The sequence below is a fragment of the Balaenoptera ricei genome, chromosome 3 (assembly GCF_028023285.1).
Source record: "Balaenoptera ricei isolate mBalRic1 chromosome 3, mBalRic1.hap2, whole genome shotgun sequence".
Classification (NCBI taxonomy): domain Eukaryota; kingdom Metazoa; phylum Chordata; class Mammalia; order Artiodactyla; family Balaenopteridae; genus Balaenoptera; species Balaenoptera ricei.
In genome coordinates, this window is record NC_082641.1 from 64,485,757 (window position 1) to 64,498,263 (window position 12,507).

At 35.6% G+C, this 12,507-nt stretch overlaps 1 protein-coding gene across 4 annotated transcripts in view; it reads left to right on the forward strand.

Moving 5' to 3' along the window:
• The window catches only part of MSH3 (mutS homolog 3), a 182,525-nt gene that overhangs the window by 92,097 nt on the left and 77,921 nt on the right, over window positions 1-12,507 (forward strand). For all 4 annotated transcript variants that reach the window (XM_059916664.1, XM_059916665.1, XM_059916666.1 and 1 more), the window contains exons 14-15: window positions 8,012-8,199; window positions 8,923-9,091. In XM_059916664.1, the coding sequence (XP_059772647.1) occupies window positions 8,012-8,199; window positions 8,923-9,091 (357 nt within the window). The remainder of the gene's footprint in view (window positions 1-8,011; window positions 8,200-8,922; window positions 9,092-12,507) is intronic.

A 12,507-nucleotide genomic window follows, 5' to 3' on the forward strand; every position in this document is an offset into this window, starting at 1 on the left:
GGGGGAACTCCTGGTATATGCTATCTTTAGAATTTTCCTCTTGGGCTTGTGAGATTCCCCAGGGACTCTTTCACTTTTCTGACTGCTAATGTTCTGGGAGCTCAATGGGGACAGCTGGGAATCTCAGCATTCAGTTTGTACTCATTCCTTTAATCCCTTGCTTTTGGTGGTACTCTCATCCTTCACTGTGCCTGAAGCTGGTTCAGACGCCCCATGTTTTACCTTCTCCAGAGAAGAAAACTACAGTTGACCCTTGAACAGCATGGGTTTGAACTGTGCGGGTCCTCTTACAGCAGATTTGTTTCAATAAATATGTACTACAGTACTACATGATCCATGGTTGGTTGAATCCATGGATTTGTAGAAACACAGATATGCAGGGCTGACTGTAAAGTTATATTCAGATTTTTGACTGTGTGAAGGGTTGGCACCCCTAACCTCCACGTTGTTCAAGGGTCAACTGTAGTCTTCTGTAGGGTAGGAAAATGGTGGTTGTTTAGTAGCATATAGAGGAATAGGGGATTGAGGGATTTAATTGCTGCTTAATTCACTTTCTCCCCTCCCAACTCCCCTACCCCCAGCTTCCACTTCCACTTTGTGCCACCAGTTCCTGAGTCTTAGGATTCTGGGTATAACTCAAGTGGGGTCCTACTTTTCCTCATAGCTGCTTAAGATTCAAAAACCTTGAGGCTTCTAAGTCAATTACTGTTAGTCCATTTTCTTTGTAGCTTCTAAGGGGTTGTTGCTGCTGTTTTTTCTCCTGATTATTCTTGAGGTTTCATGACTTTTAAAACAATCTTGGTCTGTAGCTTCAAGACAGAGTGAAATTAGATGCACGTGTTTAGCCCATACTCTTTATCCCAAGCTCCAAAAGTAAAAATTATTCACGTTCGAAGATGGAGTAGAAGGACGTGTGCTCACTCCCTCTTGTGAGAGCACCGGAATCACAACTAACTGCTGAACAGTCATCTACAGAAAGGCACTGGAACTCACCGAAAAAGATACCCCAAATCCAAAGACAAAGGAGAAACCGCAATGAGACGGTAGGAGGGCTGCAATCACAGTAAAATCAAATCCCATTACTGCTGGGTGGGCGATTCACAAACTGGAGAAAAATTATACCACAGAAGTCCACCCACTGTAGTGAAGGTTCTGAGTCCCATATCAGGCTTCCCAACCTGGGGTCCGGCAATGGGAGGAGGAACCCCCAGAGAATTGGACTCTAAAGGCCAGTGGGATTTGATTGCAGGACTTCGACAGGACTGGAGGGAAACAGAGACTCCACTCTTGGAGGGCACACACAAAGTAGTGTGCGCACCAGGACCCAGGGGGAAGGAGCAGTGACCCCATAGGAGACTGAACCAGACCTACCTGCTAGTGTTGGAGGGTCTCCTGCAGAGGCGGGGGGCAGCTCACCGCCGGGAAAGGACACTGGTAGCAGAAGTTCTGGGAAGTACTCATTGGTGTGAGCCCTCCCGGAGTCTGCCATTAGCCCCACCAAAGAGCCTGTAGCCTCCAATGCTGGGTCACCTCAGGCCAAACAATCAACAGGGAGGGAACACAGGCCCACCCATCAGCAGATAGGCAGATTAAAGTTTTACTGAGCTCTGCCCACCAGAGCAACACACAACTCTACCCACTAGTCCCTCCCATCAGGAAGCTTGCACAGGCCTCTTAGATAGCCTCATCCACCGGAGGGCAGACAGCAGAAGCAAGAAGAACTACAGTCCTGCAGCCCGTGGAACAAAAGCCACAATCACAGAAAGACAGACAAAATGAAAAGGCAGAGGACTATGTACCAGATGAAAGAACAAGATAAAACTCCAGAAAAACAACTAAATGGCGTGGAGATAGGCAACTTTCCTGAAAAAGAATTCAGAATAATGATAGTGAAGATGATCCAGGACCTCGGAAAAAGAATGGAGGCAAAGATCGAGAAGATGCAAGAAATGTTTAACAAAGACCTAGAATAATTAAAGAACAAACACCTAGAAGAATTAAAGAACAAACAAACAGAAATGAACAATACAATAACTGAAATGAAGAATACACTAGAAGGAATCAGTAGCAGAATAACTGAGGCAGCAGAACAGATAAGTGACCTGAAGACAGAATGGTGGAATTCACTGCTGCGGAACAAATTAAAGAAAAAAGAATGAAAAGAAATGAAGACAGCCTAAGAGACCTCTGGGACAACATTAAATGCACCAACATTCGCATTATAGGGGTCCCAGAAGGAGAAGAGAGAGAGAAATGACCCAAGAAAATTTTTGAAGAGATTATAGTCGAAAACTTCCCTAACATGGGAAAGGAAATAGCCGCCCAAGTCCAGGAAACACAGAGTCCCAGTTAGGATAAACCCAAGGAGAAACACACCAAGACACATAGTAATCAAATTGACAAAAATTAAAGAAAAAGAGAAATTATTAAAAGCAACAAGGGAAAAACAACAAATAACACACAAGGGAACTCCCATAAGGTTAACAGCTGATTTCTCAGCAGAAACTCTGCAAGCCAGAAGGGAGTGGTACGATATATTTAAAGTGATGAAAGGGAAGAACCTACAACCAAGATTACTGTACCCAGCAAGGAGCTCATTCAGATTCAATGGAGAAATCAAAAGCTTTACAGACAAGCAAAAGCTAAGAGAATTCAGCACCAACCACCAAACCAGCTCTACAGCAAATGCTAAAGGAACTTCTGTAAGCGGGAAACACAAGAGAAGAAAAGGACCTAAAAAACAAACCCAAAATAATTAAGAAAATGATAATAGGAACATACATGTCAATAATTACCTTAAATGTGAATGGATTAAATGCCCCAACCAAAAGACACAGACGGGCTAAATGGATACAAAAACAAGACCCATATATATGCTGTCTACAAAAGACCCACTTCAGACCTAGGGACACATACATACTGAAAGTGAGGGGATGGAAAAAGATATTCCATGCAAATGGAAATCAAAAGAAACCTGAAGTAGCAGTACTCAGGTAAAATAGACTTTAAAATAAAGAATGTTACAAGACAAGGAAGGACGCTACATAATGATCAAGGGATCACTCTAAGAAGACATAACAATTGTAAATATATATGCACCCAACAAAGGAGCACCTCAATACATAAGGCAAATGCTAACAGCTATAAAAGAGGAAATGGACAATAACATAGTAATAGTGGGGGAATTTAACACCTCACTTACACCAATGGACAGATCATCCAGACAGAAAATTAATAAGGAAATACAAGCTTTAAATGACACAATAGAACAAATAGATTTAATTGATATTTATAGGACGTTCCATCCGAAAACAGCAGATTACACTTTCTTCTCAAGTGCACATGGAACATTCTCCAGGATAGATCACATCATGGGTCACAAATCAAGCCTTGGTGAATTTAAGAAAATTGAAATCATATCAAGCATCTTTTCCGACCACAACACAATGAGATTAGAAATAAGTTACAGGTAAAAAACCATGCAAAACGCAAACACATGGAGGCTAAACAAAATGCTACTAAATAACCAAGAGATCACTGAAGAAATCAAAGAGGAAATCAAAAAACACCTAGAGACAAATGACAACAAAAACACGATGATCCAAAATCTATGGGATGCAGCAAAAGCAGTTCTAACAGGGAAGTTTGTAGCAATACAGCCCTCCCTCAAGAAACAAGAAAATTTTCAAATAAAAAATCTAACTTTACACCTAAAGGAACTAGAGAAAGAAGAACAAAAAAACCCCAAGTTAGTAGAAGGAAAGAAATCACAAAGATCAGAGCAGAAATAAATGAAATAGAGACAAAGAAAACAATAGCAAAGATCAATAAAACTAAAAGTTGGTTCTTCGAGAAGATAAACAAAATTGATAAACCTTTAGCAAGACTCATCAAGAAAAAGAGGGAGAGGAATCAAATCAATAAAATTAGAAATGAAAAAGAAGTCAAAACAGACACCACAGAAATACAAAGCATCCTAAGAGACTACTACAAGCAACTCTATGCCAATAAAATGGACAACGTGGAAGAAATGGACAAATTCTTAGAAAAGTGTAATCTTCCAAGAGTGAACCAGGAAGAAATAGAAAATATGAACAGACCAATCACAAGTAATGAAATTGAAACTGATTAAAAATCTTCCAGCAAACAAAAGTTCAGGACCAGATGGCTTCACAGGTGAATTCCATCAAACATTTAGAGAAGAGCTAACACCCATCCTTCTCAAACTCTTCCAAAAAATTGCAGAGGAAGGAACACTCTCAAACTCATTCTATGAGGCCACCATCACCCTGCTACCAAAATCAGACAAAGATACGACCAAATAAAAGAAAATTACAGACCAATATCATTGATGACTATAGATGCAAAAATCCTCAATAAAATGCTAACAGACAGAATCCAACAACACATTAAAAGGATCTACACCATGATCAAGTGGGATTTATCCCAGGGATGAAAGGATTCTTCAGTATACGCAAATCAATCCATGTGATACACCATATTAACAAATTGAAGAATAAAAACCATATGATCATCTCAATAGATGGAGAAAAAGCTTTTGAGAAAATTCAACACCCATTTATGATAAAAACTCTCCAGAAAGTGGGCATTGAGGGAACCTACCTCAACATAATAAAGGCCATATATGACAAACCCACAACAAACATCATTCTCAATGGTGAAAAACTGAAAGCATTTCCTCTAAGATCAAGAACAAGACAAGGATGTCCACTCTTGCCACTATTACTCAACATAGTTTTGGAAGTCCTAGCCACGGCAATCAGAGAAGAAAAAGAAATAAAAGGAATACAAATTAGAAAAGAAGAAGTAAAACTGTCACTGTTTTCAGATGACATGATACTATACATAGAAAATCCTAAAGATGCCACCAGAAAACTACTAGAGCTAATCAATGAATTTGGTAAAGTTGCAGGATATAAAATTAATGCACAGAAATCTCTTGCATTCCTATATATTAACAACGAAAAATTTGAAAGAGAATTTAAGAAAACAATCCCATTCACCATTACAACAAAAAGAATAAAATACCTAGGAATAAACCTACCTAAGGAGGTAAAAGACCTGTATTCAGAAAACTGTAACACTGATGAAAGGAATCAAAGATGACACAAACAGATGGAGAGATATACCATGTTCATGGATTGGAAGAATCAATATTGTGAAACTGACTATACTACTAAAAGCAATCCACAGATTCAGTGCAATCCCTATCAAAATACCAATGGCACTTTTCACAGAAGTAGAACAAAAAATCTTACAATTTGTATGGAAACGCAAAAGACCCCAAACAGCCAAAGTGATCTTGAGAAAAAAAAAACGGAGCTGGGGGAATCAGACTCCCTGACTTCAGACTATACTACAAAGCTACAGTAATCAAGACAATATGGTACTGGCACAAAAACAGAAATATAGATCAGTGGAACCGCATAGCAAGCCCAGAGATAAACCCACGCATCTATGGTCAACTTATCTCTGACAAAGGAGGCAAGGATATACAGTGGAGAAAGACAGCCTCTTCAATAAGTGGTGCTGGGAAAACTGGAGAGCTACATGTAAAACGATGAAATTAGAACACTCCCTAACACTATACACAAAAATAAACTCAAAATGGATTAAAACTTAAATGTAAGACCGGACACTATAAAAATCTTAGAGGAAAACGTGGGAAGAACACTCTGACATAAATCACAGCAAGATCTTTTTTGACCCACCTCCCAGAATAATGGAAATAAAAACAAAAATAAACAAATGGGATATAATGAAACTTAAAAGTTTTTGCCCAGCAAACGAAACTATAAACAAGACGAAAAGACAACCCTCAGAATGGGAGAAAATATTTGCAAACAAATCAATGGACAAAGGATTAATCTCCAAAATATATAAACAGCTCATGCAGCTCAACATCAAAAAAACAAACAACTGAATCCAAAAATGGGCACAAGACCTAAATAGACATTTCTCCAAAGAAGACATACAGATGGCCAAGAGTCACATGAAAAGCTGCTCAACATCAGTAATTATTAGAGAAATGCAAATCAAAGCTACAATGAGGTAACACCTCACACTAGTTAGAATGGACATCATCAGAAAATCTACAAACAATAAATGCTGGAGAGGGTGTGGAGAAAAGGGAACCCTCTTGCACTGTTGGTGGGAATGTAAATTGATACAGCTACTATGGAGAACAGTATGGAGGTTCCTTAAAAAACTAAAAATAGAATTACCATATGACCCAGCAATCCCACTACTGGGCATATACCCAGAGAAAACCATAAATCAAAAAGACACATGCACCCCAGTGTTCATTGCAACACTATTTATAATGGCCAGGTCATGGAAGCAACCTAAATGCCCATCGATAGATGAATGGATAAATAAGATGTGGTACATATATACAATGGAATATTACTCAGCCATAAAATGGAACGAAATTGGGTCATTTGTAGAGATGTGGATGGACCTGCAGACTGTCATACAGAGTGAAGTAAGTCAGAAAGAGAAAAACAAATATTGTATATTAACGCATATATGTGGAATCTAGAAAAATGGTACAGATAAACAGTTTGCAAGGCAGAAATAGAGACACAGATATAGAGAACAAATGTATAGACACCAAGTGGGGAAAGTGACAGGGGTGGTGGTGGGATGAATTGGGAGATTGGGATTGACATACATACACTAATATGTAAAAAATAGATAACTAATAAGAGCCTGATATATAGCACAGGGAACTCCACTGTACAGTAGAAAGTAACACAACATTGTAAAACAACTATATGCCCCTGAAAAAATTATTCACGTTTATGTTACAAAATTGCAACAGTATACAGGAGTGTAAAATAAAGAGTAAAAAGTCTCCCTTTACCACCCTCCCGCATATCCACTACCCAGAGGTAACTAGAGAAAGTTACATGTGTACTTTCCAGAAATTTTCAACTTATACTTTTATTTCTGTAGAATAATATATATAGTTCAAAGAAGCACAAATGAAATTTTACTGTGTAAATACATACATGGTATATAGTGTAAGCATATACTATGTATATTTAATATATGTTGAAACTACAGCGTTCCATAGCAACCTGCACATCAGTATTTACAGATGTCTAAGTTTTTTAACTGTTTTATAGTATCACATTGAATGAGTTTTTCCTAATATCTCAATTGCTGGGTATTTGTTTCTTATTCATCTTTTTAATATTATTACCAACAGTGCTACTATAAAGATTCAGATACACAGTTTTTTCACTACTTATGAAAAATAATTTTAGTTAAATTCTTTAAAATGGAATTGTTTAGTCAAAGGGTATATACACTTTTTATTATAAATATATGCCAAATTGCTCTTCAAGAAAGTTATGCCTCTACTAGTAGTATATAAAAGTGTCATTTTTCACACTCTATGTGACTTAGCTATTATCATACTTTAAAATCTTTGACATTCTGATGAGTGAAGAATGCTACCTTGTCATTTTAATTTGCTTATCCTAATTATATGTGACATTAATCATGTGCTTATTGGACATTTTTTTCTATGAGCTTCATATTCAGTTCCTTTAGCCACTATTCTTTGGATTATTCATCTTTTCCATGTCAATTTGTAAAACCTCATTATACTTGAGAGAATTTTGCCCTTTATCTCTTAAATGTTTTGCAGATATTTTCTCAGAATTATTCTTTTTATTTGCGACATTGTTTACTGTATTTTTGTTACATGGTCAACATATTTTAAAATGAAAAAAATTCTGAACGAGTATTAGCTTTCCTATCCTTGACTCAAATTATTTTCTTTATAGCTGGAAAATATTATCTTATAAAGTGCTAAAACTATTAACATTTAGGACATATCAACAAAAACTTTATTTCAATTAACTAATTTATACAGTAAATTAAAATTTTCTTTTATTCTGATTCTACCTTTAAAACGACCACTAACTAATTTCATTTTCACATATGTTATGCTATTTAGGAAAAATATTTCTATTTTCAGTGTTCTACGCAAGAGTTCTTCCTGATTGTCAAAACCCTGTATCACCTGAAGTCAGAATTTCAAGCACTAACACCTGCTGTTAATTCCCATGTTCAGTCAGAGTTGCTCCAGACGTTTATTTCAGAAATTCCTGAACTCCTCAGTCCAGTGGAGCATTACTTAAAGATTCTCAACGAACAAGCTGCCAAGTAAGTAGCAGACCCTTAGTTCTTCCTTTCTAGCAGTGAAAGTAATGTATTTGCCATTTGATGTGTGGATACTTAAGCTTCTATAGAAGTAATGATAGAAGTTGCTTGTAAAACTAGAAATGTGATCGGATACTAAAGGCTCTATATTACAGCTGGAAATAACACTTAGTGTTTAGGCAGTTCCGTCATACAGAACAAATGTGGTACTTCAGGTATCAGGTGATGAAAAGATAAAGTCCAGGCCGAGCAAGTAGTAGCAGTTTATTAATCCAAAAATAGATGGCAGATGGCATCTTGTGCTTATTTGCTAGATATCCAGAGATCCTCTGCTTTATATTCAGAAACCGCGGAAGCAAAGTTATCCTCTAAGGAGTAGTCATTTTACAGTTTATCCCACAAAGAACTCTATGTATAAGAAAAAAGATTTGACAGTATTTCCATTTGTGTTTATTTTCTGAATATACAACAAATGTTGAATTTCATCTCTTGGTTTCACCATGGCAATCATGAATTTGCAAAACGAAAATAATGTTAGGGTAATTTTGTCTGTCTTCAAAGAAATTAAGAAACTTACCCATAAATATTTAGTGGAAGAGCTGGAATTAAAATCTTGTTCTCTTGACTTCCCACCCTTTGGTCTTTCATTATGTTTTGAAAAATAATTGTTAATTGGTGTAAGTAATATGCTTTAATATATGTATTTGCATTTTCTCATTTTTTTAGGATTGGGGATAAAACTGAATTATTCAAAGACCTTTCTCACTTCCCTTTAATAAAAAAGAGGAAGGACGAAATTCAGGAAGTTACTGACAAGATCCAAACACATTTGCAAGAAATACGAAAAATACTAAAAAATCCTTCTGCACAATATGTGACAGTATCAGGACAGGAGGTAGTATCAAAGATACTTTTCTTTTACGTTACTTTTCCTCAATTGGAAAGGATATTTTAAAATGTAAATAAAAATCTGAGGATAGATGAAAGTATTATTGTTTTCTTTTTTTTTTCAGATTTTCTGTTTTGTTTCTTGGAAATATATTGTAATAGCTTGTTTTGATAAGAATTTTCTTTTAATAACATTATTTGGTTTGCTTACTTACTTTAGTCTCGGTAAAAGCATGGAACTTAATGTTACGTGCGTTTTAATATTATCTATTGAACTTATATTACAGAGAACCTTGACTATCGTAAATAATAACTTTCAAGACTTCATTTACCCTAAATCCAGGAGAGAGAAGTTAGTCTTTGACTCCAGGCCTGCAGATGATGAAATGATACAAACCACCTAATGTAGTGAATAACCTACACTAATTGGATCACAAAGTGATGAAATGGCAGGGCTTCCTTTTGAAGCAGTATAGCTGCTAAAAGAACAGAAGAACAAAACTATAGCAAAAACCTACATTTAGTGGATCTTCCATAAGATTATGGTGCTGTCTAGAATGTGTTTTTTGGTATGTGTATTTCTGTTTAAAGTTTGATATTAGCATCTGAATGAGAACCAGGAATAAGTACGCTTTTTAAAGTGTACTTATATCTGTCGGTCCTATTCTGAGTCTTGAGGTGTTGCTACTTCTACATCTTATGTTTAATAAAATATAAAGATTCCAACTGAGGGAATCTGAAAAATTCTACTTTGTTAAAATAGCAAATTAGGGAATTTGTGAATAATTTCTATAGGATGAACATTTTATTCAGAATTTTTAAAAACAGATATTTTTCTAGTGGGGAAAAGCATAATTTCAAATGTTTTTAAAATATTTGCACTGCTTTATCTATTTAGCCATAAGTGTTGATTTGTATGATTACTTGAAATAAGAAACTCTACAGTAAATTATAATCTTTATTAAAATGTTTAGTAATGTAACAGACCAGTGATTAAGTCAGCCTGTCTTCTAGACAAAATTAAGATATTATACTAAGGCAGACATTTCATCATGCATTCCACATAGAGCTCTATATAACAGAAAAATGACTTCACACTGTGTATACTTACTTCTCACTCTTCCCCTGAACAGGCAAATACCAAATACTTAATTGTATCTCTTGGTTTCACTATATAATTATGACCTTGCAAAGTGACAAGTGACCTCAGTGCCACTGTTCTGTTCTATTTGTTGAAAATGAGATGATCAAAATTGCTTAATACATTAATAAAAGATGTTTAGTAGAAAAGTGGTTACCTGGTATTACAGTGGGGAAAGCTGCCAGTTCTACCACTTATATGCTACGTGACCATGGAAGAGTCACCTCTGTAGTGAGACTACCGTGAAGACCAATTGAGTTAAAATACATGAAAGTATTTTCTAATCAGAAAGCACTATGCACATATTATTCATATAATAATAATAACAATAGTAATATAGTTACCATTTGTCAAGCACTTGTTAATGTTCAGAATGGTGCTAAGTGCTTTGCATATATTATTAATCCTTGTAACAACACAAAAAGGGATTATTCCAGTTTTGCAGGAAAGAAAACTGAGACTTGGCATAGTATAGTGAGATAAGTTACCCAAGTTAGAAGCTCATTTCCAGCCCAGGTCTGCCTCCAATCTTTATACCATGTGGTTATTTCACTCAGCTCACAAATATTAATACAAGGGATTATCAACATCATAGATTTTATTTGATAAAATCCAGACATTTTAGAGCTCATACTATTCAGACTTAAATAAAGCTTAAGGCTTTGGAAGACAGCCATGGATTCATTTGGCAGTTTTAAAGTAAAAATGGGGAAAACTGATTAGGAATTCATAAGGGATAGTAGATTAGTTATTTTGTATCAGTATAGCACTGACATTTAAGAAAAAGCCAGCATGGAGATTAAGTAATTAGATTACAAAGGATTAACAAGGAAGGTAAATTATCTTATTATTTTTAACCTTTACTAAATTAAGGTGATAAATTTGAGGCAAGAAATTTCTTAGTTTTTAACAATAGGGTGGATTCTTGTTGGTTTTTTTTTTTTTAAACCTATAGAATCTTAATAGTGCATCAATACAGAATCACTTTTATAACATTTTTTGGGAATTACTGATTCTGTTCATTCGAACACCAAATGAATTCTAAATAGTCAGCATTGTTATAATCAAATTCTGTTTAAATATTTGTACTGAAGTTATAAGCAAATTTAGAGATACTCAAAGGAATAAGAACAGACTCCATCAAATGTGATTACCTCTGAGAAGTGAAGGGGGAAAGAAGGAAAACCCTTGTTTTATATATATGTGCTTCTTATTTATACCCTTCGGTTCTGTCTGAAAGTTTATTTCCATACATATAACTTTGTAATATATTTTTAAAAACTTGTTATAGCAGCCCTGCGTGGTACATGGATCTTGTTAATATTAGTAAAAATAGATAGATAGACTGTCAAGTCAGTGTTACTTTTGGCACCATTCATTTTTTTCACCTTTGTTCCCAGTTTTTATGTACTCATTAGAATACTAAGCCTTATTGACTATGATGAATTTTTGTGTCTGACTCTGAAAGTATTGGTTTAGAAAATAGTGAAAGAAAGAAAATCCTGGAAAGAAAATAATGAAGGCAGAAATTTACATAGCTTTACGTAGTTAGTTCATTGCTTCTGTGGCAGTCTCTTTCATGTTTTATGTGTGGAGAGAATTGTCTCTTAACCTTGAATCAGATATGGAATAGGCATTGGGTGATATTTAGACTTGAGGCAGTATTGATTAGTAGTTTTCTTAAGGAAAAGGAAAGAAATATTAGTGGAAAATCTTTAGAAAAAATTCTATTAATTCACAGCATGCAGCATATCCAAATATCTGCTTAGCATGTTTAAGACGTGGAAAGCAATCTCTGTTATATTTTACATCTAAATAAAAAATATTTGCAAATTCCTAAGACATAGTGGGAAAGAAAGGGGGGAGAATAGGAATGGGTGAAGTGTGGCCTTGGAGAAAACAGAGAGCAGTTTCTGGAGTGTGATAAGAATTTCAGCAAACTTAACAATGATGCCAGTCCAGTGATTCCCCGGGCTGTAGATTGAGTAACAGTATCTGACATTTAACCAGGACAGAACTGGATCCCAGCAGAAGAATATGAGGGATTGTTACGATGAATCTGGACAGACTTCTAGCGTCAACACCTAAGAAACACAGTCACGAACTATAGAGTGAGGGAAGTTGCTATGAGAACTCTCTAAGATTTCTGAAATATATGTTAATTTCCAATTTTTGTCAGTTTCCTTTTCTTTAGCAATAAAGTCTCTAAACAAAAGGCCTGTCTTCTCATTCTTAGAATGTTCATGAAATAGAAAATTTCCTATTCCATAGCTAGTGTAGAA